This window comes from Botrytis fragariae (assembly GCF_013461495.1).
Source record: "Botrytis fragariae strain BVB16 chromosome Unknown tig00000101, whole genome shotgun sequence".
In the NCBI taxonomy this organism is placed as follows: Eukaryota; Fungi; Ascomycota; class Leotiomycetes; order Helotiales; family Sclerotiniaceae; genus Botrytis; species Botrytis fragariae.
The window spans coordinates 1,270,457-1,297,560 of record NW_023500996.1 but is presented as its reverse complement, the minus strand read 5'-3'; the positions used below and the strand labels follow the sequence as shown (position 1 = coordinate 1,297,560).

At 40.6% G+C, this 27,104-nt stretch overlaps 7 protein-coding genes across 7 annotated transcripts; 5 read left to right on the top strand and 2 right to left on the bottom strand.

Annotated features, from left to right (window-relative positions):
- Positions 1 to 2,964: 2,964 nt before the first annotated feature.
- Bfra_009050 (putative glycine-rich domain-containing protein) lies at positions 2,965 to 5,632 on the bottom strand (the record flags this gene model as incomplete). The annotated part of the gene is made up of 5 exons (XM_037339403.1): positions 2,965 to 3,474; positions 3,659 to 3,745; positions 3,801 to 4,641; positions 4,690 to 4,996; positions 5,056 to 5,632. The coding sequence occupies 5 exons, from the start codon at positions 5,630 to 5,632 to the stop codon at positions 2,965 to 2,967; spliced, it is 2,322 nt and encodes a 773-aa protein (XP_037190969.1).
- Positions 5,633 to 6,728: 1,096 nt separating this feature from the next.
- Positions 6,729 to 8,468, top strand: Bfra_009049 (putative polarized growth protein; the record flags this gene model as incomplete). Its single annotated transcript, XM_037339402.1, has 1 exon — positions 6,729 to 8,468. One exon carries the CDS (start codon positions 6,729 to 6,731, stop codon positions 8,466 to 8,468), a length of 1,740 nt encoding a protein of 579 aa, XP_037190968.1.
- Positions 8,469 to 10,645: 2,177 nt separating this feature from the next.
- Bfra_009048 (uncharacterized protein) lies at positions 10,646 to 11,242 on the top strand (the record flags this gene model as incomplete). The annotated part of the gene is made up of 2 exons (XM_037339401.1): positions 10,646 to 10,933; positions 10,958 to 11,242. 2 exons carry the CDS (start codon positions 10,646 to 10,648, stop codon positions 11,240 to 11,242), a joined length of 573 nt encoding a protein of 190 aa, XP_037190967.1.
- Positions 11,243 to 11,383: 141 nt separating this feature from the next.
- Positions 11,384 to 11,695, top strand: Bfra_009047 (uncharacterized protein; the record flags this gene model as incomplete). Its single annotated transcript, XM_037339400.1, has 2 exons — positions 11,384 to 11,529; positions 11,551 to 11,695. The coding sequence occupies 2 exons, from the start codon at positions 11,384 to 11,386 to the stop codon at positions 11,693 to 11,695; spliced, it is 291 nt and encodes a 96-aa protein (XP_037190966.1).
- Positions 11,696 to 13,327: 1,632 nt separating this feature from the next.
- On the top strand, positions 13,328 to 14,368 carry Bfra_009046 (putative perilipin mpl1-like protein). The gene is made up of 3 exons (XM_037339399.1): positions 13,328 to 13,423; positions 13,547 to 13,637; positions 13,702 to 14,368. Exons 2-3 carry the CDS (start codon positions 13,590 to 13,592, stop codon positions 14,191 to 14,193), a joined length of 540 nt encoding a protein of 179 aa, XP_037190965.1. The 5' UTR covers positions 13,328 to 13,423; positions 13,547 to 13,589; the 3' UTR covers positions 14,194 to 14,368.
- Positions 14,369 to 15,392: 1,024 nt separating this feature from the next.
- Positions 15,393 to 16,464, top strand: Bfra_009045 (uncharacterized protein). Its single transcript, XM_037339398.1, has 3 exons — positions 15,393 to 15,560; positions 15,655 to 15,889; positions 15,972 to 16,464. Exons 1-3 carry the CDS (start codon positions 15,468 to 15,470, stop codon positions 16,364 to 16,366), a joined length of 723 nt encoding a protein of 240 aa, XP_037190964.1. The 5' UTR covers positions 15,393 to 15,467; the 3' UTR covers positions 16,367 to 16,464.
- A 6,146-nt stretch (positions 16,465 to 22,610) lies between these two features.
- On the bottom strand, positions 22,611 to 23,759 carry Bfra_009044sa (putative upf0658 golgi apparatus membrane protein; the record flags this gene model as incomplete). The annotated part of the gene is made up of 3 exons (XM_037339397.1): positions 22,611 to 23,108; positions 23,160 to 23,604; positions 23,677 to 23,759. The coding sequence occupies 3 exons, from the start codon at positions 23,757 to 23,759 to the stop codon at positions 22,611 to 22,613; spliced, it is 1,026 nt and encodes a 341-aa protein (XP_037190963.1).
- Between the last annotated feature and the right edge of the window lie 3,345 nt (positions 23,760 to 27,104).

Genomic DNA, 27,104 nt, shown 5'->3' with positions numbered 1-27,104 from the left:
TAACTTTTAACAAATTTCTTTTTGAAGACTTATATTAAAAGTTTTTTTTAAAAAAAAAGTCAAATTTTTATCAAAATCATATAACAATTCAAGAACATTAAAACAAACTCAAAACAATCTTAATCACTCATATACAAGTTTTTATTATATTATCTTCATAGATAAAAAGGTTTAGGATATAATTTTTGAAAGCCTTTTTTGAGGTAAAAAAAATGATTAAAGATAGGAGCAATCAGAAAATAAAGTATCTAATCTAGCTTCAACTAAATCAATTTGATGTTTTATCTTTTATATAAAATCATAGAAATCTTGTTTTGATTTTATGAGATATCAAATATCAGAGGTTTATTCTAAATAATATAAAGAGTATATCTATAGAAACTATTAAATTTCCTTTTATAAAAGTAGATCTATCTTCTACGATCTATGTTCAAGATTTGAGTTTGTTATAATTTCTCATTCCTTATATGATTGTAAGATTTAAGCCTTAATATTAGATTCCAATAGATACAAAAAACACATTAAAAAAGACTAACAATTTATATCAAGTATCATTTGTATTTTATTAAAAGCTATATATAATAAAGTTACCTATATCAATCATTTTAATCTGTTAACATATTTAATACTCTTAGCAAGCTTTCCAATATCAATAAAAACTATATTGTTTTTACTATATTATCCTTTTCATTTCGTTTTCAATCTAAACAAAGATCTTATCACTATTATTAAAAGTAAAAACTAAAAGATTATAAATAAATGAAAATTATTACGATTTAAAGAAATCTTGGAAATGTTTAGAAGCTTTAAAAAAAAAGACCAAATTAGAACATTTTAAAGATTTTCAAGATTTAATAAATTCTTCAAGGCCTCTAAAACTAAAATCTATTATTTTGCTTACTATATATTAGTTTACTTTATACTCTTAATCTAGATTATCATCTATAGCTAAAAGCTAACTAGCTTAAAGAAATTTATGTAGCCAATGTATAAATATATAATTATTAAATGCATTTATTAAGATTATTGTTCAATCCAGGCTGAGTTCTTTGTTTTTCAAAAATCTATATGAAATTTATTATACTTAGGTTGACATATAGAGTATAATCTCAAAACGCTTAAGACTTTAAATAATAAGAATAATATCAAGAACAGTAATGAGAATGATAATAAGAATCATATAACAATAGATATACGATGATGAGAAAATAACGCTTATATATCGAGCGTAATGAGAATCGAGGATTTAAGGGCTGACCCTCATGTAAGAGTTCTAGAACCTATTCATCGCATACTATATAGTTTTATTATATAATACCTACAAAAATCAAATGTTTCCATACAAGTTAAAGAAAGAAAGAAATATTTAATTAATATTATTTTATTCCGAAAATTCAATAATGAATAATTTACATTATGTATTATATATCATTAGGAAATCCTTTTTTCTGAAATGCTTGTTTTATACAAGATTAGCGAATTTGTAAAAAATTTATAATCTTATATTTATACAATCTAAATGAATTCAAATTATTTTATATCTTTTTCTATAATCTTTTTATAAAAGTATAGTAATCAAATAGAGAGTATAAAACCGAAGGATTGAAGGTTTTAGCTGAAAGAATAGTAAATATATAGTAAGTAGATTTCAGAATTCTTACGTTCTAATTTGTTACAAATATAATAGAAATTCTTATATCGAACTCTCTATATATAATATTTAATAGTACTAATAGCTAGAGGAGAAGAATTTAAAAATTATGAATTTTAAGGATTTTATAATTAGTATAGTAATGATTAAGAAAAAAAGAACTTTTTATAAATTTATAATTTGAAAATTAATCTTCTTTCATAACTGATGATTAGATAGTAGACATAGCTCTTGGTATATAGAATCTTCGGTTTCTAGTTAATAAAATCAATCGTATAATCTCAAGTAATTATATAATATTAAAGATCATACTTTAAACATATAAAATCAATAACTTCAAACTATGATACTTGATTTTGATTCTAATTTTCACCTAGAACTCCAATTCCAGTAACTTTTCAGAAAACCCAATCATTCAAATCCTAAAAATATCTTATTATATAAAATGAATAACTATGTTTGAACATCAATTTTAAAAAAAATCGAATCGATTATAATAAAACTATTCCTAGGATACATAAGATCATATAATTACTTGAAATATAGGATTGCCTTTTTCAATTAGTAACTAAAGATTCTATACATCGGAAGCTACGTCGCCCATTTAATAATTAGTATCTCTTCTAATATTAAAATATAATGAAATTTCTCTCCGCAATTTTAGTATTTTCCTCAATAATAACCCCAATTCTAACAAAACCATTTGAACTATAGATATAATTCTAAAGATTCTACTTTACAAATTCATATGAGTTAATATACTGATCTGAAGGATATTATCATGAGATAATAGATGCGAATCGTATATCGAAGAAAAAAATGCTCTGAATATCAAATCTAATCTCAATGATGTCTATGTTTGCTCATTTGTTTCAAGATTTTTAGTATTAATCAATTCATTTCAAAGCTAATAATAAGACTTTCAAAATAAAGACATTTGAAGATTAGAAGTCAATCTTTCAAGAGTAGAAAATTCCAATTAATGTACAGCGATATACTTCTCTTTCGGCTATAGGGTTTGACATGTATAGTCTACGTTTTTGTTGGATTAGATCGCTTTTGTCCTGTCGTAATATCCGAGATTTATAGTATTCATTGAATGTACTAATGAGTGCTTTCATATGTAGCTATCTTAACAAAATTACTAAGTCTGAACTAATAAAAAAATAGAGAGGAAAACAAGGATTGTATAAGGAAGCGAGGTTAAGAGGATAACAATATAAGAGTAGTTCATATCCCAAAGCCAAACCCGTCATGACATCATAAGCGCATTTCGTCCCATTTCAATTCATCGCCGAGTAGAAAAATGGTGTTTAACACCCCCCACCGCCACCGCCACAACCACCACCCCCTCCACCGCAACCCCCGCCTCCTCCACCTCCTCCACAACTGCCGCCAACTCCTCCTACTGCACCACCTACACCACCTCCTCCACCTCCTCCACCACATCCACCAGCGCCGCCACATCCACCAGCTGCAACAGTACCTCCACAAGATCCTGCTGCACAAGCTCCGGCCATACCCACACCAACAGGCATCACGCACGGATCCCCTGCATAGTAAGTCGGAGCACCGACGTACATCGGACTCATGTACGGTCCATACATCATATATGGATAACCCCAAGCCGTGTAATAATAATCATCTCTAGGAGGGATAGTTCTTCCCTTCTGTTCAGCTCTTTGACGAGCTTTGTCGTAGGCGCGATTCATTTCGGATTTATTTCTTTGGCTAAGTCTATCGAAGACTGAAGCATGGGTCTCGGACTCTTCGACTCGAACAGCGGAGTGCGCGCTGATGTGTGCGCTATTGTTGGGGTCACACTGTAAGAATTGGGGTCAGTATTGCTTATCAAGAATTAAACTGAAACGAGACGAGGTATCAATGCTACATGTGAAAATAAAAGCAGTATATGGGGTGGGTATTACTAAGTGGAATCTATAATCGAAGAATAAAAGCAGGCAGTAAAAATAAAGAAACTAGTGAGTTCCTTATCAGTTCACTTACTTGTCTTGCTGCTCCAGATGTATAGAAAGTGTCCAGAACTTTTTCGTGCTTAGAGGTTCCGAATACACGGCTTGACGAATCAATATGCTTGGAACGAATGGCTGGAAAATATTAGCATGCACTGGGTGCAGAGAGGACAGACATTACCCTCGCAATACCAACAAGTGCATTCAGAATACACTTGCCTATAGAGTCTCTCATAGGTCTTACTTGTCCATTCGAAGGCAGTAGAGAGAGCATCTTCTTCCATCTTATCATCATGGTCGATGAATTTCAGGCATTTTGAGAACGTATACTCGTAGTATTGTTTTGGCGATAGTTGATGAGTATGCCATGCCAAATCAACATCCAAGGTTGGAACACAAACCTCTTTTGGATGGAGACGCATGATTTCAATGAATCTTTCATACTTTGTAAGTAATCGACCCATCGTCTCTCGAGCAACCGGGGAATGAAGCCAGTCAAGACTTGCCATTTTATCGACAAACACACTCTGACGAATCACAGCACCTCCAAGTTCAAGCGCGAATATTGAAGAATTTTGCCAATATCTCGACATCATCTTTCGAACTGAAAGGCACTCCGCTCGTAGCAAAGTGCTCCTCCCACTATTGATTTTCTTTAGGGCTGATTTACTTCTGAATGTTTTCTCGATAATATCCCTAACATCAGTCATAGCGGGCTTTTTTTTAGGGTTTTTATCAATTAGTTCTAGCATTTTTACCTTCAGCTCAATAGTAATCATACGATTGGGGAATGCATTTTGGTGCAAGGAACCAGATTTTGGATCTCGTGCATCCGGAATGCCAGTACTCGGAGATAGAATTGTACCCCCTAGAGGATAGTCTTTCATGATCAGATCTTCGACCTCTTTCTTAAACTTGGCAACTCGCAATAGATCGTGATTGATTTGACCACCGCATTTGTGGCAAATGTGTGATAAACCTCGATCACCATAACCTGTACCATTCATGTCCATAATTCTATTGATATTAGCAACAATTCCCAACAGACTAGAACGAATTTCATACTCTTTCAGTGATGGCTTTTCATTTGCAGCGAATGTAGTCCATGGAATTTCCAATACCTGAGAACACCGCGGGCAATTTAGTGTCTTTGCTGCATGATCATTGGCATTGCTCCAATGATGCCCTGTGGCATTCGTGAATCTTTCTTTGGCTGCTTCTGTTACTTGATAATTGAAGCTGGTATCAATAGCTGTATCAACAGCATGCCAGGGCATGCCTGTTGCCCACAAATCTTTCAAACCAAAACGCATACAATCTTCCAGGTAGTTTCGAGGGTTGAGCATCAATGAATGCCATACCATGAGAACATCTTGTCTCAATGTTAGGACATACTTTGCATGAGTGTAAATTTTGAAATATAGAACACACCTATTGGGGGCAACATTGACGTGCTCCAAACCTTAGCCACACCCTTCTCCGGAAAATTGATGAAGTCCCTGTAAGTCTTCATGTCCTTTTGCTGCAACCTAGTGGCATACTCTTGCTCGCACAACACCTTCAACCACCAATCCTCAAATCTCTCTACCGCTCTTGCAATATACAGAGACCATCTCTTTTCTCGCATCGCTACTAATGCTTTGTCACGGTTCTCGACGACCGGAAGTTCGCAACGTGCATCCCATAGACCAAACAATCCATCGGTATAGCCGACATCTTCTTTGAGACTATGAAAAGTCTTTAACAACTTGAGGTGTGCAAGACATAGATCTTCATTTGGAAAAGCAGGAATACTTGATTCCGAGATATTGAGATTGGAAAAGGCAGCAGTCAGATCTGATTCGGCGGGACCATCGGTAGCTGTGTAACCTGGCGGTTCTTCGTTTATTATGGTTGAGGAACTAGGAGACAATGGTGAAGGTGGGTGCTCGACATGAGCGGAAGGGACGTCTTTCTCGGGAGACTTTTCTTGGTCTCCCTTATGGATTAATTTATTGAGAAAAGGCATAATGTAATGGATGTACCTCTATTCCATCGGAGGAAAGAAATATTGTGTTTTAGATGCGGACTTCTAGCATATACCGTAGCAGTTGCAACTTAATGATTTGTTATGATAATTGTGTAAAATGAAGTTGGTAAAGGAAAGATGGATGTAAGGAGTGGACAAGGAAATTCACCTACCATATATATGGCGGATTAGTTGATCGCATTCACGAGGTGGAAACGTTCTGTGCATGCGTAGGTAGTCAGTATGTAACGGAATGCAACGATGTTGCACCTTGGTAGTGAGGCTGAGATGTGCTGTGCAGAAATGGCAGGAAGAGAAGATCGCCCTGACTATGACGCTAGAAGCTTTCTAGAAGGAAGGTGTAGGTGTATCTCACGCCTTAAAATTGATGTAGTGAAAGTTTGTCGTAAAATCAATTCCGACAACTGTCAGATGATGCTTAACGAATGCTTGGTGAATGCTTGATGAATGCTTGACAAAGCTTCTCCTCCAATCGACAATCAACTCTATTCCCTGGTATCCTGTTGCCTTCACCAGCTTTCCAAAAGTAGTGGGGATAGTAAAGTCAAAGTAACCAAGACACGTTAGAGAGACCAAGGCGTAGCATGAATTTCCAATCAAAGTTCCCTTCCCGAACATATGGAAAAACGGAAGGATGGCTTCAGCCGGCGTGCTAACATCGGGTAGAGGATCCTCGTGGAGGCTTAGCGTTGATCATTCGGTCATTCTCTTCCATGTTCCATTCTTGTGCGGGGCAGAATCCAAGAGTGCCCATTCTCGCCATTCTCGCCATTCTCGAGACATTCGTGACATCTTACTGCTACGTTCACGTGATACGTAAGAGATCTCTCAGAGCTCGGACCCTTCACAGCCCTTGTTTGGGTTCTGGCCAGTAATTTGTTCAGATGCCAAATCGGCGTGGGCTTGATGGAATTCATCGGACGGAAGAAGGAGAAGTAGAGAGATATTTGAAAAATATACTCCTATTCTGCTTTTCTCCTTTTCTATACCACCACCACTTTGCATATCTCTCTCACATTATTTCAGTCTCTACTGTTAGATTATTTGTGTGCTGTGCTCAAATGCTACCTTCTTTATGTTTTTAATATCGGTGCTGCGTTATGCACTCTTTCTTCTTGTGCCTCTCTCCTTGACTTTCACCTCTTATCTTTATTTGTACCCTGCATTCCATGGTTGCGCTTTTCCTTCTCCTGAATACGATGCTTCAGAAGCGTACGTCAATACACTTCGTCAACACACGCTTCCAAATTCGTATGATCCCAGCAAGGTAGCACCGTTCAGACTCCTGGCTTTGGGGGATCCTCAACTCGAGGGTGAATCATCCATACGAGATATCGATTCTATCAATTTGCCCAATTTGAAGAAATTCTTTGAAGATTCGGGAATCGTCAGCGGCACGAAACATAACCTTCTACAGCGTGTGCGACACAGCCTCCATGATATAATAGATTTCTGGCTCGACGATCTTCCCAAGGCTTTCGAAGTCTATCGCAAACGATTTGACCACATTGGTAATGATTATTACTTAGGACATATCTACCGCGCAACGCACTGGTGGTTGGACCCTACACATGTTACTGTACTTGGAGATCTTGTAGGGAGTCAATGGATAGATGATGAAGAATTTGAGGAACGTGGTCGAAGATATTGGAATCGGGTATTCAAACATGGAGAACGAATTCCGGATGAGATTATGTCGCCGCCCGCTTTCGACTTTCAGAATACAATAATGCTGGGAGATGATGCTGCGGCATGGAAGAAGAGGATTATAAACGTGGCAGGTAATCATGATGTTGGGTATGCTGGAGATATCTCAAAGGATCGACTAGCTCGATTTGAGCGCGTTTTTGGGAAAGCGAATTACGAACTTCGATTTCAGCTGCCTTCCAACCATAATGCTTCTTCAATTCCTACGACAGGCATTCAGACAGATGGGAGGGATATTCCTGAAATCAGAATTATGATCCTTAATGACATGAATCTCGATACGCCCGTGTCGGACAAAGACCTCCAAGACGAGTCATATCAATTTCTTAATGACTTGATAAGTACTTCTCACGCCGTTGAGCGATCCGCACTTTTTACATTAGTCCTCACTCATATCCCATTATATAAAGACGAAGGGATCTGTGTAGATGGACCGTTCTTTGACTTCTTCGATGGAGAATTCGAGAATGGAGTTAAGGAACAAAACCACCTCTCCCGCGATGCCTCCAAAGGTATGCTAGAAGGTGTATTTGGCATGAGCGGTAGTGCGCATGTAGACGGGCAAGGCATGGGAAGACATGGTATTATTCTAACCGGCCACGATCACGAAGGATGTGATATCTATCACTACATCAACCAAAGCTTACCTGAAGAGGACAGAGAGTGGAGGTGCGATAGATACCCAGAAGCCAAACATTTAGTGAATCAATCAGGTATACCTGGACTGCGTGAAGTAACTGTACGGAGTATGATGGGGGATTTTGCTGGAAATGCGGGATTGCTGAGTTTATGGTTCGACAGAGAAAGCTGGGAGTGGCAATTTGAATTTGCGAATTGTGGATTGGGTACTCAGCATATTTGGTGGTTTGTGCATATTTTGGATTTCATCACGGTGATTGTAAGCATAGTTTACGGTGTTTGGCTCGCGGCCTTTAAAATTCGCTCAATTTTGGGACTATGCGAGAATGGGAAGAAAGGTGGGAAAAAGGAGAAGAAAGTAACCTTCGAGATGACACCAGATACTGATGTTGAGCCAGAGAAGTCGAGGGGTGAAACCGACAATGGCAAGAGAGAAGCTAAAGGGGATGTCAACAGGAGTCGCAAATGAGAAGCGGAGTCGAGTCAGGATTTCTTTTAATAATACCCCGGGAAGATAGATTAATCTGGATAGATTGTATTATCATAGTTCAAATTCAAAGCGGAAGCACGCTCTACATGATTTCATTTTTTTTCTGGAAAGGTTTCTGCATTAGAGACTCGTTACTAGCATTTTGTTGTCGAAACACATATCGACATATAGATTGATTCGCCCTTTGAAACAACGATTCCCTCGCTTGACAAATGAAATCTAGCTGGTATGAGTCTCAGTTGTTTGGTGCTTTCATTCAGTGAAGACTTGTACTGTATTTGTTCACGCTGAATAGATCCGTCAATACAAAGGCTCAGAGATAAGCCCTGCACGGAATGACGAATTTCTGGGCTATGCTTGTAAGGCCAAACAAGTGAATTGGTCGTTGGTATTCACCTAATACCTCTGATAGCTGGAGATGAACAATCCTTTCAGGGGTCTTTTATCCCCCTTTATACAGGTATAAGTTTTGTCCTCAGTGGGCAACTTTCTAAAACAGCCAAGACAATATGAGGTAAACGTACGCCAAGTCTTATAGACCACATCTGCGGCTCAATCGTTTTGTCTTTTATTCAATCACTCTTTCGATATACTGTCAAGATATAACAGTTGAAAAGCAACGATTCCAAAAAGGACCAGTAAAATATATACTTGCACCGACGAGCAACATTTGAATACCTATGCATCAACCTCGAGGTGGGCACTCGGGTAAAGCTATGTCAGTATTCCTCTTCAGAAAGGCGCTGAATGGTAGAACGCCGGAGATTTCAATCTATTATGTAGGTGTTCGAGAAGCACAGCTGCAAAACAGATCTTGGTGAATATGGAAAAAGGGACAGTTCACTTGTAGCTTTATAGACTCCTGGGTAAAAGACTACGTTGAGAAGAAGGTTTAGACTACCTCAATTTCAAGCGTGGACATTGCAGTGACCAAACAAAATGGAAAAGACCTAAGAACATTCGAGCTGATTCAGTCTTCAGAAGGCAACTCAAAGCTTCAAATACCAGTCACCATCTAGCTGATCAACTTATTAAACCGAGACTTGGCGAAGAAATGACACAGAAACTTTCACAAATTCTGCGAATAACATCATACCCAGGTAAGATACAAGAGCGTTCTTGCATTCCCACAGATCAATACAGAGGATGTCCTGCCGAGAAGGATGCTGCCATTCAAATTTCCGAGTTTCGAGTCATGAGTGAATCGTTACGGTCCAACGGAACATGAATTACTGATACCTCTACTGGTTCTTCCAACGATGTTCCAGCATCCAAAGTCGCAAATCGATCGCCTTATCCACCAAAACCCCCATGGATAGTAGTGACCATACTTCTACAGTTCTATCTCACGGATGTTGTGCGTCAAGCCTGAGCATATTGGAACCTCATTCTATAGAATTAATAGTCGTTTGCTTGATACCTTCCATGTATCATCATTTATGCCTGACTAGACGGGCGCCTATGTTTGGAGAATCAGTGGTAGTCTGTTTTCTCTTAATGCATGTTATCTCGAAAAGGTCACAACGTTGCGAACGTTGCGACCTTACCAAACTTACGTGAACGTAGGGAAGATGGGAAGCAATATGAATAAAAATTAGAATGGTGGATACATAGAAGACATGGATAAATGCGAAGATATGAAAGAGGGGATGAGATATAACTGAAAGGTAATGTGATTTACGACGCTGGCGACCACTTGCAGCTGGAAACAGGATGAAATAGAGGGATTATTAAGGCCGCCCAATTTAGTGTTAGTGGATCATTTGATGTAGGGTAATATAGCGAGATACTCTGCCTCACTCACTATGTATGTTTTGACGAGGTGTGTGGTTCCGATTTTGAGCGAAGACAAGATCCCTATCTCTAGAATGGATTCAAAGCTTTGAATCGCAAGGCCATAGATTGATATGATAGAACAATACAGCACCAGATACATACAACATAGTTGAAAATAAGAGCTGTACTTCATGTTGAATCCATCCAGTGAATGACAATCATTCTCAGCTTCCTCACTTTCGAAAATTTCACTTTCATTCATCTGCCACTTGACTGCTTCCTATCTTCGAAAAGAAAACACCACACAACTTCAAGTTCCACGTCAAAGTACTGTCGCTTGTCACAACTCGAATTCTCTACACGTTGAGCATGTTGCCAGGATGCAAAACAACCAAGTAATGATGAGACTATCATATGAAAGTATCTACGATGAGATTCTGGCGAAAGCAACAAGCTCGCAATACGGCTACACAGATGAAGAAGTCAACAATGTCTTGAAAGAGATGCAGGAAAGATACCAGGAAAGATATCCCGGGGAAAGTTATGATCTGTATTTTTGTGATATCGCATGCCCAAATCAAACGTGGCTGGTTGAAAGTTGGGTTTGGATACATTTATGTATGTATCGTTTTGGGGTCATCATTCACTTTGATACTGATCAAGCTGCAGTTCCTGGAGAACCTCGACCTTAGCGCTTGTCAAACCAGACAGAAAAAGAGTCAGAATACTATATGGCGCTAAACAGACATGCGGTATACTTATTCCGAGCCACGAGCAGAAGAGCACAAGTTACCCGCCGTGTAGGAGATTCCGTTTCTGTAGCAGCTCAGCAGTGGGATACCGAGTCGGCTGTCAAAGATGGATTTGAAATGGATGCCGAGCCGACACTAGCTGCAAATGACGAGATTCCAAGAAAACGATCCATGCCAGCTAATGAGGAAGCACGAAAAAAGATAAAAATGAAGAAGGATGCGTAGATTGTAGCGAGCGCGTTGAGTTTGAAGGCGAGGTGGAATATTGATACGATCAGTCGTTTGCAACTCTTGCAAGAATATAAGAGCAATGAAGCACTCCGGTTATAGCAGGGCATGTCTATTTCACAAAATCGCAAGATGATAATGTTGCTGAATCTGGAGGAAGTCGGCACCACGGCGGTGACCATAAGAGAACAGAGCTTTCCGAAATCGCTAATTGAGACCTGTAGTGTCAGTCATATCAGACGTGGCAATGCATTGATTGAATCATTCGGTCTCGGCGGCATGATGTGATTGAGAGTACGTAAGAGACTGTGGAAAAGAGGTGTTCAGAAACTTCAACCCGTCTCTTTGTTAGGGAAAGCGAGTGCTATGTATCGATGCAAAGATACAAGTTCCTTTTCAAATGCAGAGCTGGCCCAGCTGAATCTTCAACTCTCTTCTCAACACTTTTAGTTGTTCTATACAAATATATATGTACCCGGAGGAGCTGTATGATTCGACGTCGAATATTCCATTAGAGGCTAAAGAGAATGTCTAAAGCCGGTGACCTGATTCATTCTGGATCTAATCAACGTAGAAAAAGTCGTACTATTGGTTACTAAATATACAAGAACTCCCTAGTGATGCATGTGTGTAGTCATTCCTGCAGTCTAGACTCAAGTCATCTATATTTCTCCCGTAGTGTAAGCACACCTTCACATGTCAAAACTTGAGAGCGCAGTTGGTCCAAGTTAACTTTCGCCATGCGTAAGACGGATCCTTCCATCCAGCGATACGAAGCTCGGCTTCAATTAGTACAGGATGCACAATATTGAAACAAAATACAAAGGGGTGGTGTATCATCATGTATAGCCAGCCATATCTAGTTGGCACTGATGTATATCGTATGATACAAATAGGCAGGAGATCAAGGGTTCGATGTACATGACATTTACTACGGAGTAGAAATCACACACAATCCTTGGGTCTTAAAGATGATCCGCGTAGGGTTTAGATTTCATGTTGGTCCTACCACATCAAAGGTCTCGCAGATGTACCTGGTGTCCTCCAAGAGAGAGATGGAAGTTTGATACAGAAGAAGCTCCATCTAGGTCGAATCTCATGGGCGTATCTTGAAAGAGTTTCTGATATAAGACATATGATAATTGATATACGATATATGATATATCGTATGGTAAAGCGGGTTTCGTCATTGCATCTGGTATTTTATCAGAAAGGGAGAGATTGACACGCTCAAGATCATCCTACATATGTGCTGTATCGGTGAAACGAAAAGATAGGCTCGACAGGTAACTTTTAGCGGGCGATAAGAGATAAGACATTTAAGAATGACTTCTTTCTCTCTTCTCTTTCACATGGCTGCCTCTCAGGTAAAGTTCAGCATGTTTCAAGCAAGATAGACAGCATCAAGCCATGAGTACCTAGGTAATGAAGAAGAGAAGACCTCTCTCGTAGCCTCCTTCCCCTTTATAATATCCGATTGAGGAACGTTGTACTACGAGTAGGTAGGTCAGAGATTACATAACTTTTAATCTACTGGGGACGCTCTCCATGCACGTACGGATGGAATTACACTTTCACATGCTCCTGGGCATTCAATTAATCAAGTTTAATCCACACGGACCACCCGGGCCACACCATTCATCATTCCACTATCGCTTTCTGACTTTCTATCAATCAATCCAATCCAATTCAGTCCAATCCAGTTCAATCCACTTGACAACATCTTCTGCACCGTCATCCACCCTCTCCCAAAAGAGGAACAAACAAAGGAGAGAAAAGAAAAGAAAAGAAGAAAAAAACTCTGTCATATGCCAATCCCAATAGCTTATTTAGCCCCTGGGCTGAATATACCCAATCAATCCTCAAATGGACCGGGCTAAAACCCGTTTGCAATCAGATCAGGGAATGCGTTGAGCACATGCAAATTCACATATCTCATCTTATTATTATATGTCAACTTCTCTGGGAAAAAATCAAGACTTGTGGCGCATTAAACTTGACCCATAGTTCTTGCTCTTCCATCACTTATTAACCTTAGACACCACACATCCTTCATTGACCAACAACTTACTTTCAATCTTCTGACCACCATCTCTCACCCCTCTCACCCCTCTCACTCAAAGCTTCATACTAGTCATATTTCCATCCAGGAACGAATTGTCAGATACCAAGCAACTAGTATGTATACTCCTGTTTGCCATTGCCGCCTTCTGCAAGGCACGACCATAAAGCTCTGATCTAGAACAAGCTATATCATGGTGGCATAGAACCCAGGACCCAGCTAACATCGTACCCATCAAGAGTCACATATAATACCACGTTTGTCCTATACGTCTGAGAAAGAATGGCACCTCAAGTAAACGGCGAGACTCCCTCATCTGTCTTCCTCGACGTGAGTTATCCCACCAAACCACGATTTCCTTTCGAGCCATGATACTGATGTTTATGAAATCTAGCATCTCACATCTTATCCTCTCATCCACGACTCCATCTCTACCTTCAAGTCTAACCCCTATGGCCAAAGATCCATCGACCTGACTGCAACCTCTTACGAGAAGTTTGGCAAACCAATCATTCCATATCTCCAAAAACCCTACCAATATGTCTCGCCTTACGTCGCGAAAGCCGATGAGCTTGGCGACTCTACTCTATCCACCATTGAATCGAGATTCCCTGCCGTCAAGAAACCTACTGGCGAACTCTATAGTGATGGAAAATACTTTGTGTTCTATCCGATAACCAAAAGTAACGAGGGAAAGGAGTATGTGTTGGGCAAATACAACAACGAGGTCAAGAAGACGGAAGATCAGGGTTACTTTGGCTACGGAAAGGCAGTCGTCAGCACAGGATTGATCGTATCAAGTGAGGCCTTCCAATGGCTGAGCCAATTTCTATCAGCCAAGAAGGCAGAGGCCAAGGAAGTAACCAACGAGAAGATAAACAACTAAGAAACAGAGAAGGATGAGAATAGGAAGTAATGAGACGCGATTGTCGGTGGAATGGTAAATAAGGCGATGCTATTTCTTTTAAATGAATCGGAATGTGGGAAATGAATGATGGAATGAAGAGAAATGAAGCTACATAGCAGTCGTACATTAATAAGGTTACATTCTGGATTCTCCACCTACAAATCAAAAATGCTCTTTCAGGTTTTATTTAAACGAGAGTAAGGAGATACTTCGTACATAATTCTCTCCAGGAAATAGCGAGAGCGATGATTACATTTTGTGCTCCCAGGTGAATTGTTTACACAACATACAGATTTAACCCATTGTGCTTTCCTCGCCGTGAGACCGACCACAACTTGCAAAATTCGATATCGTGATACTTTTATCTGCCGGGTAAGGAGACGTTGCAGTCCATGACGTTCGGGGTTATCTGCGTGCATCGTAGTTTGAATGACAGCATAGATCTGCCGAGAAAGGACGATCCCAAGGTATGTGGTATGGTATGGATTAGATCCTGAGTGCATTCTATTTCGAAACATAACCATCGGAAGCATCCAGAAGCTCCCCAAGAAAGATGTCATACTTTGCCAATCCCACTTTCTCGCTCATTCGAATTCTCAAATCATCGAATTCTTGATGTCTCACAAGTCCTACATGTAGGTATTATCACCGCTTTGCCATCATCCACTATTCGGAGTTTAAATGGTTAAGTAAGCAAGCAAGCAATCCTTCCCAGACTTGCATGTCGGGTTTTAAGGTTCGGGCTGCTTAGATTGATATGATAAATCATGTGGGTCTAGCGTCAGCTCCGGAGTCCAGGAGATGATTTGATTGACTCTCACTGATGCCAATGAGGGGTAATTGAGCCTATTTGATAGAGCTTCTAACCAAATTATCGGATGTGGGTGCCAAGAAGGGATAAGAGTTTCACGACATTTCCAACAGTTTGGTTGATTGTCCTTTACGATGTGCCTTTTGGGATGCAATTGTGTGCAGCTTGATGTATTGAAGCAGGAGTGCTGCGGGTGGTCTTTATCGCCGAAACTTGGGCACGTCATGTCACACAGGTTTGTACAAGTGAATCGACAGAGTTCGTGAGGGCAACTGGTATAAAGAGGAGTGAATGTCTTCGAAACCAGGAAATCCTCATACTCAACTAACATCATCTTCATTGCAATCATATCTTGACTCTTCTCACACAAGAACAAACAACTTACCAACCAACACCTCTTTCTAAACCCAGCATCCAACTTCAATCTACCATATACAACAAAATGTCTTCTCAAACTCAACAGCCAAAGGTTCTCTTCGTCCTCACTTCCCATGATAAAATGGGTGACACTGGAAAGCCTACTGGCTGGTATCTTGTTCGTCTCCCTTCACCTTTCACATAATATCACCTACCTCCATATCTCTTGTTCTCTCTACAACTACATAGCTAACATTTCTCCTCTTCTCTAGCCCGAGCTTGCTCACCCATATGACATTCTCTCCCCCCATGCTCAAATAACCATCGCCTCCGTTAGTGGTGGTGCTGCTCCTTTAGACCCCGCATCTGTTGAAGCTTCTAAAGATGACGTCTCGGTCAATTTCCTCAAGAATGAAGAATCTCTATGGAAGAATACTGCACCCCTTTCGGACTTCGTAGGCAAAGCCTCGGAATTTGACGCTCTTTTCTATGCTGGTGGTCATGGTCGTAAGTATTTCCCCGTCCTTTGCTTTATCACTTGTGAAATGACGTCACAAAATATGAAGAAAATTTACTAAAAGATATATAGCAATGTGGGATCTTGCACACAACGAAACATCTCACAAAATCATTTCGGAGTTCCACTCCAAGGATCGCATTATCGCCGCTGTCTGTCACGGCCCTGCTGCCCTTGCATATGCCAAACTTCCATCCGGCAAATTTTTGCTTGAAAACGCCCCGGTGACTGGATTCTCAAATACCGAGGAGGAAGCATACATAGGTCTTTCAAACATGCCTTTTGAGCTAGAAACAGCTTTAGGTAAAGCTAGCAACGGCAAATTCGAAAAGGCATCAGATGACTGGGCGCCACACATAACAGTGGGAAATGGAGGAAAGATTATCACAGGACAGAATCCTGCGAGTGCTAGCGGAGTAGGAGAGGCTATTTTGGCGCAGTTGAGAAAGGAGGGCAAGAGTGCTTAAAGTTATTATTGTGGGCAAAGATTGATGGGCGAAATGGAATTTGGGATTTAACGCAAGCTAATGGGAAAGGACTGTAAACTAGTTTAGACAAATGCGAGGCTTTCACACATATACTCACGTGATATTCTATCAACGTGAAACAATCACATATATTTGTTCATTGTGAAGGTAATATGTCTCTTTGAACAGTCTCGGGGCACGGCCCTCCCTTCTCCACATCGATATCTCAAATCTAAGTGATAAGGAATAGGTTATATCTTCAAACAATCACTGCTGTATGACCATGACAACACGATGAATAAAGTTATTCAGCTCACTGTCATAAGTATCTATCTTTTCAGAAGAAGAATCAGCGATCTGTGGGGTTTGCCATGTGGATTGGTCCACTGAATGAATTCAAATCACAAAGCAGGTGATGGGAGCATTAGATTAACTCGTCACTCTCCTCGACTGCTGTAATCCATTCAAGATCACTGCAAGTCGGCATATGGAAGAATGATAGCAACTTGAGATCTTTTTGTTGCGGTTTATCATCACATACACTTCTGTGATGAGGAGATGGGATATGTTAGGAGGGTTGGGTTCTGGATCCTTCGTGGAGATTTTGACGTATGACAAAAAAATCCACAACGAGCTCAGCGATTTTATGGCCTGTTTGGGGGAAGGGGGACTGATTACAAGCCCTCCTGTTCATCCGTTTTCTGGCGTCTACTGCGAACTCCGCAGTGTAGTTTCATTGGGTTGGTTCGCTTTTGAAGCTAGAGTGATTAGATTCATCGACATTGATCCTGCTACATGGGTCTCACAACCTGGTGTGCACATCGGCCTAGCATCATATGTTTTTGAGCCTAGCAGAAACAATATACTACATGACCAAGAGAGCTATTCAAAGTCGAGCAGCAAAAGCTAAAAGCTTTTGTCAATACCAAAGTCACACTTTTGATGAATTCATTGCGAGCACCCGTGGGAGGTATAGTCATATCATTCTAATGGAATGTAACGATACACAAGTTTCAAAATAACAAGCCAAACAAGATTAGTAGAATGTGTGCTGAAAAGCGAGTATTAACATCAGCCCGATACTTCGTCGCAAAAGCGCCGAGGACGAACTTATACCTTGGCTCTCCGCGACATAATTCACTCAACATAGTGTCTCTGTCAGAGAGAAATTTGCAGAAGAAACATCTCTCATGAATATCTTTAGCTCATACAATTTTCAGAGACATTATTCCAGAATACCCTGCCGCGTTGCGTCTGCTCCGTAGGAGACTCAAGCTTCTTGATACGATTTTGTGTCATAGTGAAAGCTTCAGTGAGTGATAAGAAGTGATTTGGAATGAAAGTGATGTCTTGATTGTAAAAGTATAGTATTGAATAAGACAAGATGGAAGTAGAGATAGATGGCAACAATAATTGGTACACAGCATTCCACGGAACAGGGTGAAGTGACAACAATTACGTGATAACGAAACGGAAGAACTCAATCAACGAATGATGATTCCCTGAAAACAAAATACCTCGATCAAGTGAACCCTTGACTGTTGATACTTAGATGGACTTCTTAAGACTGAAGAATTCAGACCCGCCTCTCGTTTGCCGGCGACTAGCTTGACTCTACATTACTCACATATATGCATTACTCTGCAGTAGCAAATGACGCACTCTGGCCTTGTGCTTATACAGCTGCTTCTTACTTTATAAGGTATTAGGGCGAAAGAACTGAATAAGATATCTCACACACTTGACAATGCTCATTGAAATTCAATGCTTTGAGCACAACACAAGATTAACTATTCATCGACGCTCCTCTTTTGTCAATCCTACTTCTACGACTAACTAATAGAATAGCGTCTATTCATAATAAAACTAGCCCCTATATCTACGAAGCTCAAGTTCAATATGATGCTATTGGACTGGATCTTCATATTGAACATAAGATCAAGTTGATACCGTCGTATTGGAGAATGAGCAAATCGTATTAAATTTGCTAATGTCAAATTGTAGTCGGAAGAATGCTTTTTTTATAGCATTATATCATACATCATTGTATCTAATGATATAGTCTCAAGATAGGAGGGAATAAGACGTGAGAGATGACAAATGTAAAATGAAACAAATGGCGACGAATTCTCGCTGTGGTCTAACAATATCAAATCTAAAACTCAAAGCTCCGAACACCTGATTCTCTCGCTACTAGGCGATAGCTCACAACGACCCGTTTAGTGTTAGGTTCGAAAGAGGTATTCGTGGGTGTGAGTGTCGAAACTAAGTTAGTGGTATGTAATTGCGATGAAGTATTCAAATCAAATTCAAGTCGCCTCGACGTCGATAGCAAGCACTTTCTTTATTAACTACATTCATAAATTCTGATGAGTGAATTTGAAGAATCTATTCACCAATGCACCCATCCACTGACTCTCGACCTCTCGACCTCTTTTGCGTCGCCAACAAAATAACGCCACCCAATATAAAAGCATCTCTCAACTTCCAAGTTGTTGTAAAACAGTTACGATTCTTGAGTAGAATCCCATTTGGCGCTTAGGCGGAATCAATAATCATTTGGAAACTGAACTTTTCGATAGTCCAAACACTTTTGCATTGAAATCTGTGCCAGAAGTGCACATGAACAGTAGGAATTGCCATAGTAACCCTAATTTTCAGAAAAGAGGAGAACATGCAAGGTCATATGACACCAAGAACTGTAGAATCATAGTGACAGTGACAATTCCCGACGAAAACATCCAAAAAATATGAACAAGTGAAACAATCAATAAGCACATTGCCGTTTTCATACTCTGTACTTCTCCCCGTAGCCTCCATTTGACTAATTCGACATCAATAAATAACCAATCTACCTGTATCATCTCATACACCAAGAATTTGTGCTCTTAGAATTGTGGGCACAAACAGTCTTCTTTCCTGCAATCATGGTCACTGGAGATTTCACAAACACGCTTCTGCGTGCCATTATGGCACGACATACACGAGTGAATAGAAACTTCCTTTTTGCTTAAGTATCTAAGTGGGTAGTAACGGATTTTGCATGACGGTCTGTATGTTTGCACACTCACAGAAGAGATATAGACATAGCGATGTGAAAATGCTGAATTACGGTCCAGCCAATTCCGACAACGTCTCGTTGACCTTCATTTGAACATAGTCACAGACTACTCCAGGAATGAATATCGCAGGTCAGGTCTGCCACCATCGTATAATTTTCCCATCCATGTCCCCTACATTTTTTCGGCACAATATATAGATATTATCCTTCTTGTGTCAATACGACCAAATGACCAAACTGAAGAAGATAGAGAGCAAGGGAGGGTGCTTGAGGGAGATGGTACCAAATAGAATCCTGATGTATTCTTATGAATATGGATAGTGTGCTTCATGTCCATCTACTTTGCGACGCCTCCACACTATCCGTGTGCTCTTGGACCTATCTTAGCGATGACAAAAAATGTAAGCGAGGGGGTAACAGTGATAGCAGAATGTAACAGCAAGATGAACTGACAACAGCAAAAATTGTTCAGGCCAGGAACAGACTGTATTTTTTATTATTCAACTTAGGGTTTCAAGTCATAGGAATGCTTCCGTGAATACTGCGTACTGTACCCTTAGCTCGTCGATGGCAGAGACTATTAATTGTATTGACGGATCAAGGAGTAGTTAGTGTTGGTATTGATACATCTGATCCTTGGATCTTGACAGCACACAAGATTAATCGTCTCTACCGTAAGGTCTTTCTTGATTCAGGAAAGGAACATCTTCGAACTTTGTTCTACAAGAATTAATGAGAAGTTCTCAGTATGATAGGATGTATCAGACTTGAATACGTTCGAGCTGAGAATAATTTGAGGAAGATAATTAAAGCTAGTGCATCATTCTTGTACCATATAGAATCCTACTTACACCGAAATGCAGAAGGGGGGTAGATACCAACTTCAACGCTCCTTCACAACATCGAAAGTAAACGCCACACGCTTATGTTCACTCACCAACCTCCACAGTTCCTTCGGAATTTTTTTCATCAATATAAAGAACCTCTATCAACCACAGATACCAAGCAAACAATCTATGAGCGGAACTACATCGTCGAAACGCGTCTGTATTCGCTAGCCAAAAATAGAGCATAGAGATCTATTGAGTTGAGAGACATGACATCATGTACGAGTTCTCACGTGCAAATTTGATATAATTGCATGTTATTCAGTTCTTGAAGATGGAAGAGATGATCAAAGTCATCAATAACGAATATTTGCATCTTCGACGACAGTCAAAACATAAATACTTCACTAGTCACTACTTGATTATTGTCATTACATCATATCCCCTTCCAATGGCATCTAATCCGCACACAGAACTGACCACACACCCTACGATTATCCATCCAAGATTTCACCAATAACTTCCAGGAATTCTCAATCTTCTTAGTCAGTAGCTGTAGTTCGTGTAACATCCTCTTACTCTGCTACGAAAAAGAGGATAATCCTAGATCCTTTATTTACACTTCACAATTGCTCCGTTATCAAAGAGCGAATCGAGTACAAATCCCCGAGTACTTTCTCGCAAGGTAAAAAACAAGTGAAGAGAAGGAAGGAAGGAAGATGATAATAAACACACAAAGCGAAGCGATCAAAGAGGAAAAAACAAAAAAGACACAACCAGACAACTCTGCATCACTCCATCTTCGATCCCGATCTATGTGTTACTACAAATAAATACCACTAGTAAGGCATCAAATCACTCACCGACTAAACCTCAACCAACTGCAAATCATCCTCGAAGATTTGCTACAGACAAACATAGCAAACGCACACGTACTACACACACCCTTCCAAAACCGCAATCATACAATATACCACTTAGAGTCGCACTCGCACAACAGATCAATTTACAAATAGAGTCAACACACTCACACTCTACCCACTGCAAATGCAACACTAACTTCCCCCTGAAAACCCACATCTCGTACGCCAGAATCCGAAGAAAATAGCGACAAAGACGTGACCACGATTACCTACCTACCATACCATACCACACCATACCATACCACCTCGACAACAGCACACCTACGAACACCAAAAAGCGATAACCAACAACCTTGACAATGACTAGTTTCATCTCTTCTCATCCCATTTCACCCCCCAGAAACATCCAGCAAAGTCTCAAATCCAAGTTCAAGTCCATGCTAGGCTAGACTAGATATCTTCCACAAAATCACCTCCCCCCTCCCCCAACGACCAACATCCATACTACAAAGAACAACCATCACACCATCACACCTTCACCCAAACTCACAATCCCACCCCAAAAGAATCCTCTCAATCAAAGTAAGCGTTTAGCAAAGATGTTGTCTAGTGAGTAAGAAAGCATGGATTAAATTGTCCAGTAGTAGGTATACTGCATACACTCAACACAGTATAGAGGATCATCTCATTCTTGATCAACATGGATCCAAACCCCCCTTTTGTCATCAGGGGACAAGTAGACGAAAGGCAAAATATGATAATATGCCATCCTCTATCATATGCAGGCCATTCTTTTAAAACCGGGATAACAATCACGTAAACTAAAAAGCACCAAAGATCATTAGACGTATGTTGAAGACCATAATTTTCATTCACTTCGCCCATCTCCCTACTTCCTTCCCCTTTTACATCCATAAAAGATCTCTTTCGCTTTGCTAGCGCTTTCATATGCAAACATCACATCGCAAGACACTGAATGCTATGCTACTGTGCTCTCTGCCTCTTTTTATCTCCGCCAAAAAGGATTTTCCTGCTCAGCAAGTCGATCCAATTCAGAATAATAGTCCTAAAGACCAATCATCCAACCATCACACGATTCGATCTGAATCTTGCCTTGTAAACACTTGCGCCATTCCTAACACAAAAATTCACATAGTACGCCCTTCAAACGCCAACCAACCAATATCCATCGATCCCGGGTATGAAGTGAGGTTTCGTTTCCTCGAATGCCTTTACCTGCCTGCCAGCCGTGTTGACCAAGACAAGGCAAGCTTAAATATCTTCGCTCAAAAAGGACTATCTCAATAAAAGTTGCATAAAAAAAAAGAAAAAGGGAATAAAGAAAAAGTGACAAGAAAGAAAAAGAAAACCCAATGTCATAGTCGTCCCAGTGTACATTCCGTCCAAAACAACCTTGATCCAATTCCGAAATATGTAACCAGATATCTCGAAGTTATATGCCGCTTTTTTATCCACAAGTTTTTTTTGTTGGTTTAATCTATCGTCATCCGATTCGTTTGTTTGTGAGAATTATTGAGATCCGGCAATTCAGTCATGTGATCAATCTTCTCCTCTTCACCACCGATCTTTCGTCTTCTCAAATGCGGCTTTAGACCTTTGTTGAAGTTTGCCGTACATAAAGAAGCGTTCGCGATGGTTAGTATAATCAAAATGATTGTGATGACGGCGAAACTGGTCAAATTCTTACGAACTGGCATATAGTCTGCAGCTTTGGCCGGTTGGTACATTCGAGCAAGTTTGAAGATAAAGTAGGCCAGACCACAATGGAAGATGAAGATGGCCGAGAGCATTCCTGGTTTATTTTCACGTCGAGTCCAGAAGGCGGCCATGAATAAAATGAAGATGGTAACGGGAACGGCGGCTATTGTCAAACCGAATTCGAAATCTTGTACACCAGTAACGATAACTAGAAATTGAACTGTGAATCCCAAGAAGAAGAAGAAATCGAATTTCAACAGGGCAATGTAAATCTGAATTTGTTAGTATTTGTGAAGTCAAAGTAGCAACATCGTTCGACTTACTTGGTAGGTCAAGAATCTGCGCTTCATACGCAAATCAGCGCTAATGTGTTTGTAAATCGTCCAGGCAAATTCGTCATAAAGTTTCCAGGCTATGAATGACATCAATATGGAGAAGAAAGCGATAATACATGGAACTGCGACCAAAAGCCCTTGCACATCCGGCCAGACATTTGCGTGCTCATCCACATAACCAAGGTCGCCCAAAGATTCAACCGCTGTTTGAATTTGATCGTATTGAATGGAGGCATATATTAGCATTCCGCCATTGTACATGCAAAGACCGATGACCTGAATTGTATTTTTGAGTCGTAAAGAATCGTATACTAGAACAACTTGATAAAGGAAACCGAAAATGAATAGCGTAAGGTAGGTTGGAATTGTTCGATCGAGAGCTATTTGTTCTTTGCCTTTGACCAGACTGGTTTGGAATTTTGCGAACACATACCTAGGGATACATATTAGTAAATGAAACCGAAACCGCGACGCCGAATTCTTTCCCAATTGTTGGAAGACTTACGATTCAATTGCTAGAACTGCGGCGGCTTGTACGGTTGCGGCAATCATGAAGGCCCACGTCCATGTGGTATTTGGGAGATACATCTTCTCTTTTCTTGCTGATGATATCGCGTTGGGTCCTGATGCGAGTCCTTCACGATGAAAATAACCTCCAGCGTCCTGTTCATATGGTCCCTGACCAAGAGAAAGCAGGGACTTTCGAGAGTCTTTGCTGAAAGCCACTTCGGCGGTATTTGAGGCTCCTTAACAGGAGCCAAGGAGTGAATGACTTAAACCTGTCGTGGAATGAAAGAAAAAGGACGGATAGTTTGCGAAAAGGTTGAATCAATTCATGCACTGAGAGCGGGGGTCTCAGCAGAAGAGAATATTGGATGTCGATGGAGACTGGGGATATGCTAGTCTATCAAATGGATGGATGGGACAAAAATGAATCAACGGCCGTCTGTTGTGTTTGGTTCGTTATGTGTATGAATAAGGTGTGACCCAATGGTGAAACGGTAAGAGTGTGGCGTTGAGATCTTTCAGAGGTGGGTTTGGAAGTCAGTAGGGATTCTAGAAACGATCGCGGGTGATAAAAAAGTGAAGGTCGTATAAGGAAGCCGATCAATCGAAGGAAGGGCGAACGAGTGAACGAGTGTGAATTGTAGGAGTTTATTGGCAGAGGGATCGATAGGAGGTTGGATAACGAATGATTCCCTTTTTTTTCTTCTTCTCTTGAATATGAATTTAGGGTTTGCGGAAGGTCGGATGGATTTGTTGGAGGGTGGAGAGGTGGATGTGGATGTGGATGGGAGGGATGAGGAAGAGCGTATAAAATGATGGAGGGATTAGAGGGAGAGGGAGAGGGAGAGGGAGAGGAAGAGAGAGAGAGATTTCGGTAGATAGATAGAGAGAGATAGATAGGATGTGATAGGATAGGATACGTCGTATAGAAGGGAGGAGGTCTGAGTGAATGGGCGTGATTTTTTTCCCTTTGAGTGTTGTCGTGTTTAGAGATGAAGGGATGGGAAGACTAGCTGGGTAGGAGGCAGGAGGTAAAAGGTAGGAGGTAGGGTAGAGCAGGGTAGGGCAGGGTAGGGTAGAGTAGAGGAGAGTGTACCGATAGAGTAGAGGAGAGTGTACCGGTAGAGTAGTATGGACAGTGTCGTATCCGTATGGGAATTCCTTAAACGGTTGAATGGGTTATTTCTGATCTCTGATTCTGATTTCTTCTTATTTGTTGAATTCACTCTTTGGTACCAGTGAGTCCAGGAGAGGAGGTATCGCAAATGAACAATGTCAATTTATTTATTACATCCTGAACTGGGTATCAGCTGGGGCATGTGCAGTATAAAATGGGCTTAAAATGGGCTTAACCTGGGCTTAACCTGGCCTTGGGTCAACTACTAACCACGAATAACGCTGAAACTTCCAGGGACTTGGCGCTATATTCTTTCCAACCTAGTTATCCAAACGTTGCATACAAACCCACAATCCCCCGTACTCAGGTCAATATTATCAATACGGAGCAAAAAGTGGTCAATCTTTCATAAGGCTGGGCAGCGTTGAACCCTGAATGAATGATTTCGTATTAATTTTGGGTTGTGTTTGTTGTTGGTGTCTGTTGTATCATGTATGCCGTCTGCTGTGTGTGTGTGTGTGTGTGTGTGTGTGTGTGTGTGTGTGTCTCTGTGTGTGTGTGCCTCGTACCTGGTCATGGTAAAATCATTCTTGGGGAAATTACTTTATTTACATCTATATAACTGATTTCAGATTCCCATCGCCTCATTTATCCATCTATCACATCAGAACTTTGGATCAGAACTTTGGACAGCCCATACTTCACCAGCCCCAAAACATTCAGCAATGAAGTCATCATCATCACTTACTACAACATTGCTGGTATAGAATGGCTGGTGTACTGTTCAATCCTGGAGAAGTGGGCGCAGTCCTTGGAGGGAGTGAGGCTCAGCGATATGCGATAGATGAAAATATGGCTGGCTACTCTCGGAAACTGCGGCATAATTGTTGAATGAACGTATGTAGGTAAGAAAATGGTGGCATGGCATACATAGCATACCTTGCCTAGCTAGAGTTCAAAAGTGGAATGATTAACGTGATCATTACAGTATGAATCTTGGTGTTCCTGTTGTTTTCTATTTCCATCGCTGTTTCTACGAATCATTGTTTACATCTGATCTATGTTTCGCAGCACAATGCATATGAGGAGGATTGGATGTGCATGACAGCAAAGCCAATACGAACTGGAAGACTGCATATCTAGTTTTGTTCTTCTTGTGATGAACTTTATTATATGGATCTTGTTTTAATCAAGAGATGAACTTTACAATTAATCTGATACATCAATAAATGCCGGAGTGATGATACTCCAAGACGGAGTTTGGGTTGGAATGCGTGGAAGAGCTCAGGTGACAGGATACCATCTAATCATTCTCATTCTTGAGTGAAACCATTTTTCATCTTGGCAATGGTATACATTTGTTTCAAGACATCACACTTCCACAACACGGAGAGACAGACGACTCGACATGACCACACTTCAACAAATTCATTGGTCGAGCTCATTCGTTGTTGAATCAGATCTTCTGTTGACCTCTTTAAAACATGACCACAACACTCGCTACCTGCTCTTCAAAACTCTTTTTCTTCTTCTTCAAGTCCCAGCATTAAGCCAAGATCTCAATGAAAAGAAAGTATCCACGAAGGTTTGTGCAATCAAAAATTCCGCCGATCAGGTACCCGAAGGTAACTGAACGATTCTCGTCGCCCCGATGTGCAATGGAGGACTCGTATCGCAACGCCGTTATGCTTGATCAACGGCCATTTCAACAAGGTAAGTATGAAGAGAAAGGAAAGAAGAGAGCAAGAGAATTGAGGGAGGTTGGCATTATATACTCGTTGAACGAGGGTTGCTGGAGCTAGGCGAAAATCCAGGCATACGTGTATCGTTCCACCAACCAATTTATCTTAAAGTGGATATGTGCGTATTGGGTATAGTACTTGAGAATCTTTTGGTCCCGTTCATGGAAATTCTATTACGAATGTGATTCAAATGAGCTGGATAGAGTTAAGTGTATTCCGCGGTCGGGAGGGTACCAAGATTGCCATGCAACCGTGGATTCTAGACCTTTGGGCTAACTTGACCAACGATAACTTATAAGGTTAATTTCCAGGTGGGCACGTGGTGGGATCAGTGAGGCAGTGTTCTAAGGCTGATTGATATCAACGGCCGATCAAGATGGAGAGGCTCGAGAGTCGAGAGATGTCTAATGCATGCATATGCTATTTATGCCCTCATTCTCCACATGAAAGAATCCTGCCTTCCCACGTTTGCTCCATGTATTGCATCGACGTTGATCTGAAAGTTATGCTAGAGCAGGCTCAAGGCATACTTCAATTTTTGAAGAAAGCTGAAAGAACCGGGCTTTG

Excerpts from the sequence above, each read along its gene's own strand:
- Bfra_009046 (XM_037339399.1), top strand. The coding sequence starts at position 13,590 with ATGGCACCTCAAGTAAACGGCGAGACTCCCTCATCTGTCTTCCTCGAC. Across the intron at positions 13,638-13,701 it reads CCTCATCTGTCTTCCTCGAC|CATCTCACATCTTATCCTCT; the intron begins GTGAGTTATCCC and ends TATGAAATCTAG.
- Bfra_009045 (XM_037339398.1), top strand. The coding sequence starts at position 15,468 with ATGTCTTCTCAAACTCAACAGCCAAAGGTTCTCTTCGTCCTCACTTCC. Across the intron at positions 15,561-15,654 it reads AGCCTACTGGCTGGTATCTT|CCCGAGCTTGCTCACCCATA; the intron begins GTTCGTCTCCCT and ends CCTCTTCTCTAG. Across the intron at positions 15,890-15,971 it reads CTATGCTGGTGGTCATGGTC|CAATGTGGGATCTTGCACAC; the intron begins GTAAGTATTTCC and ends AAAGATATATAG.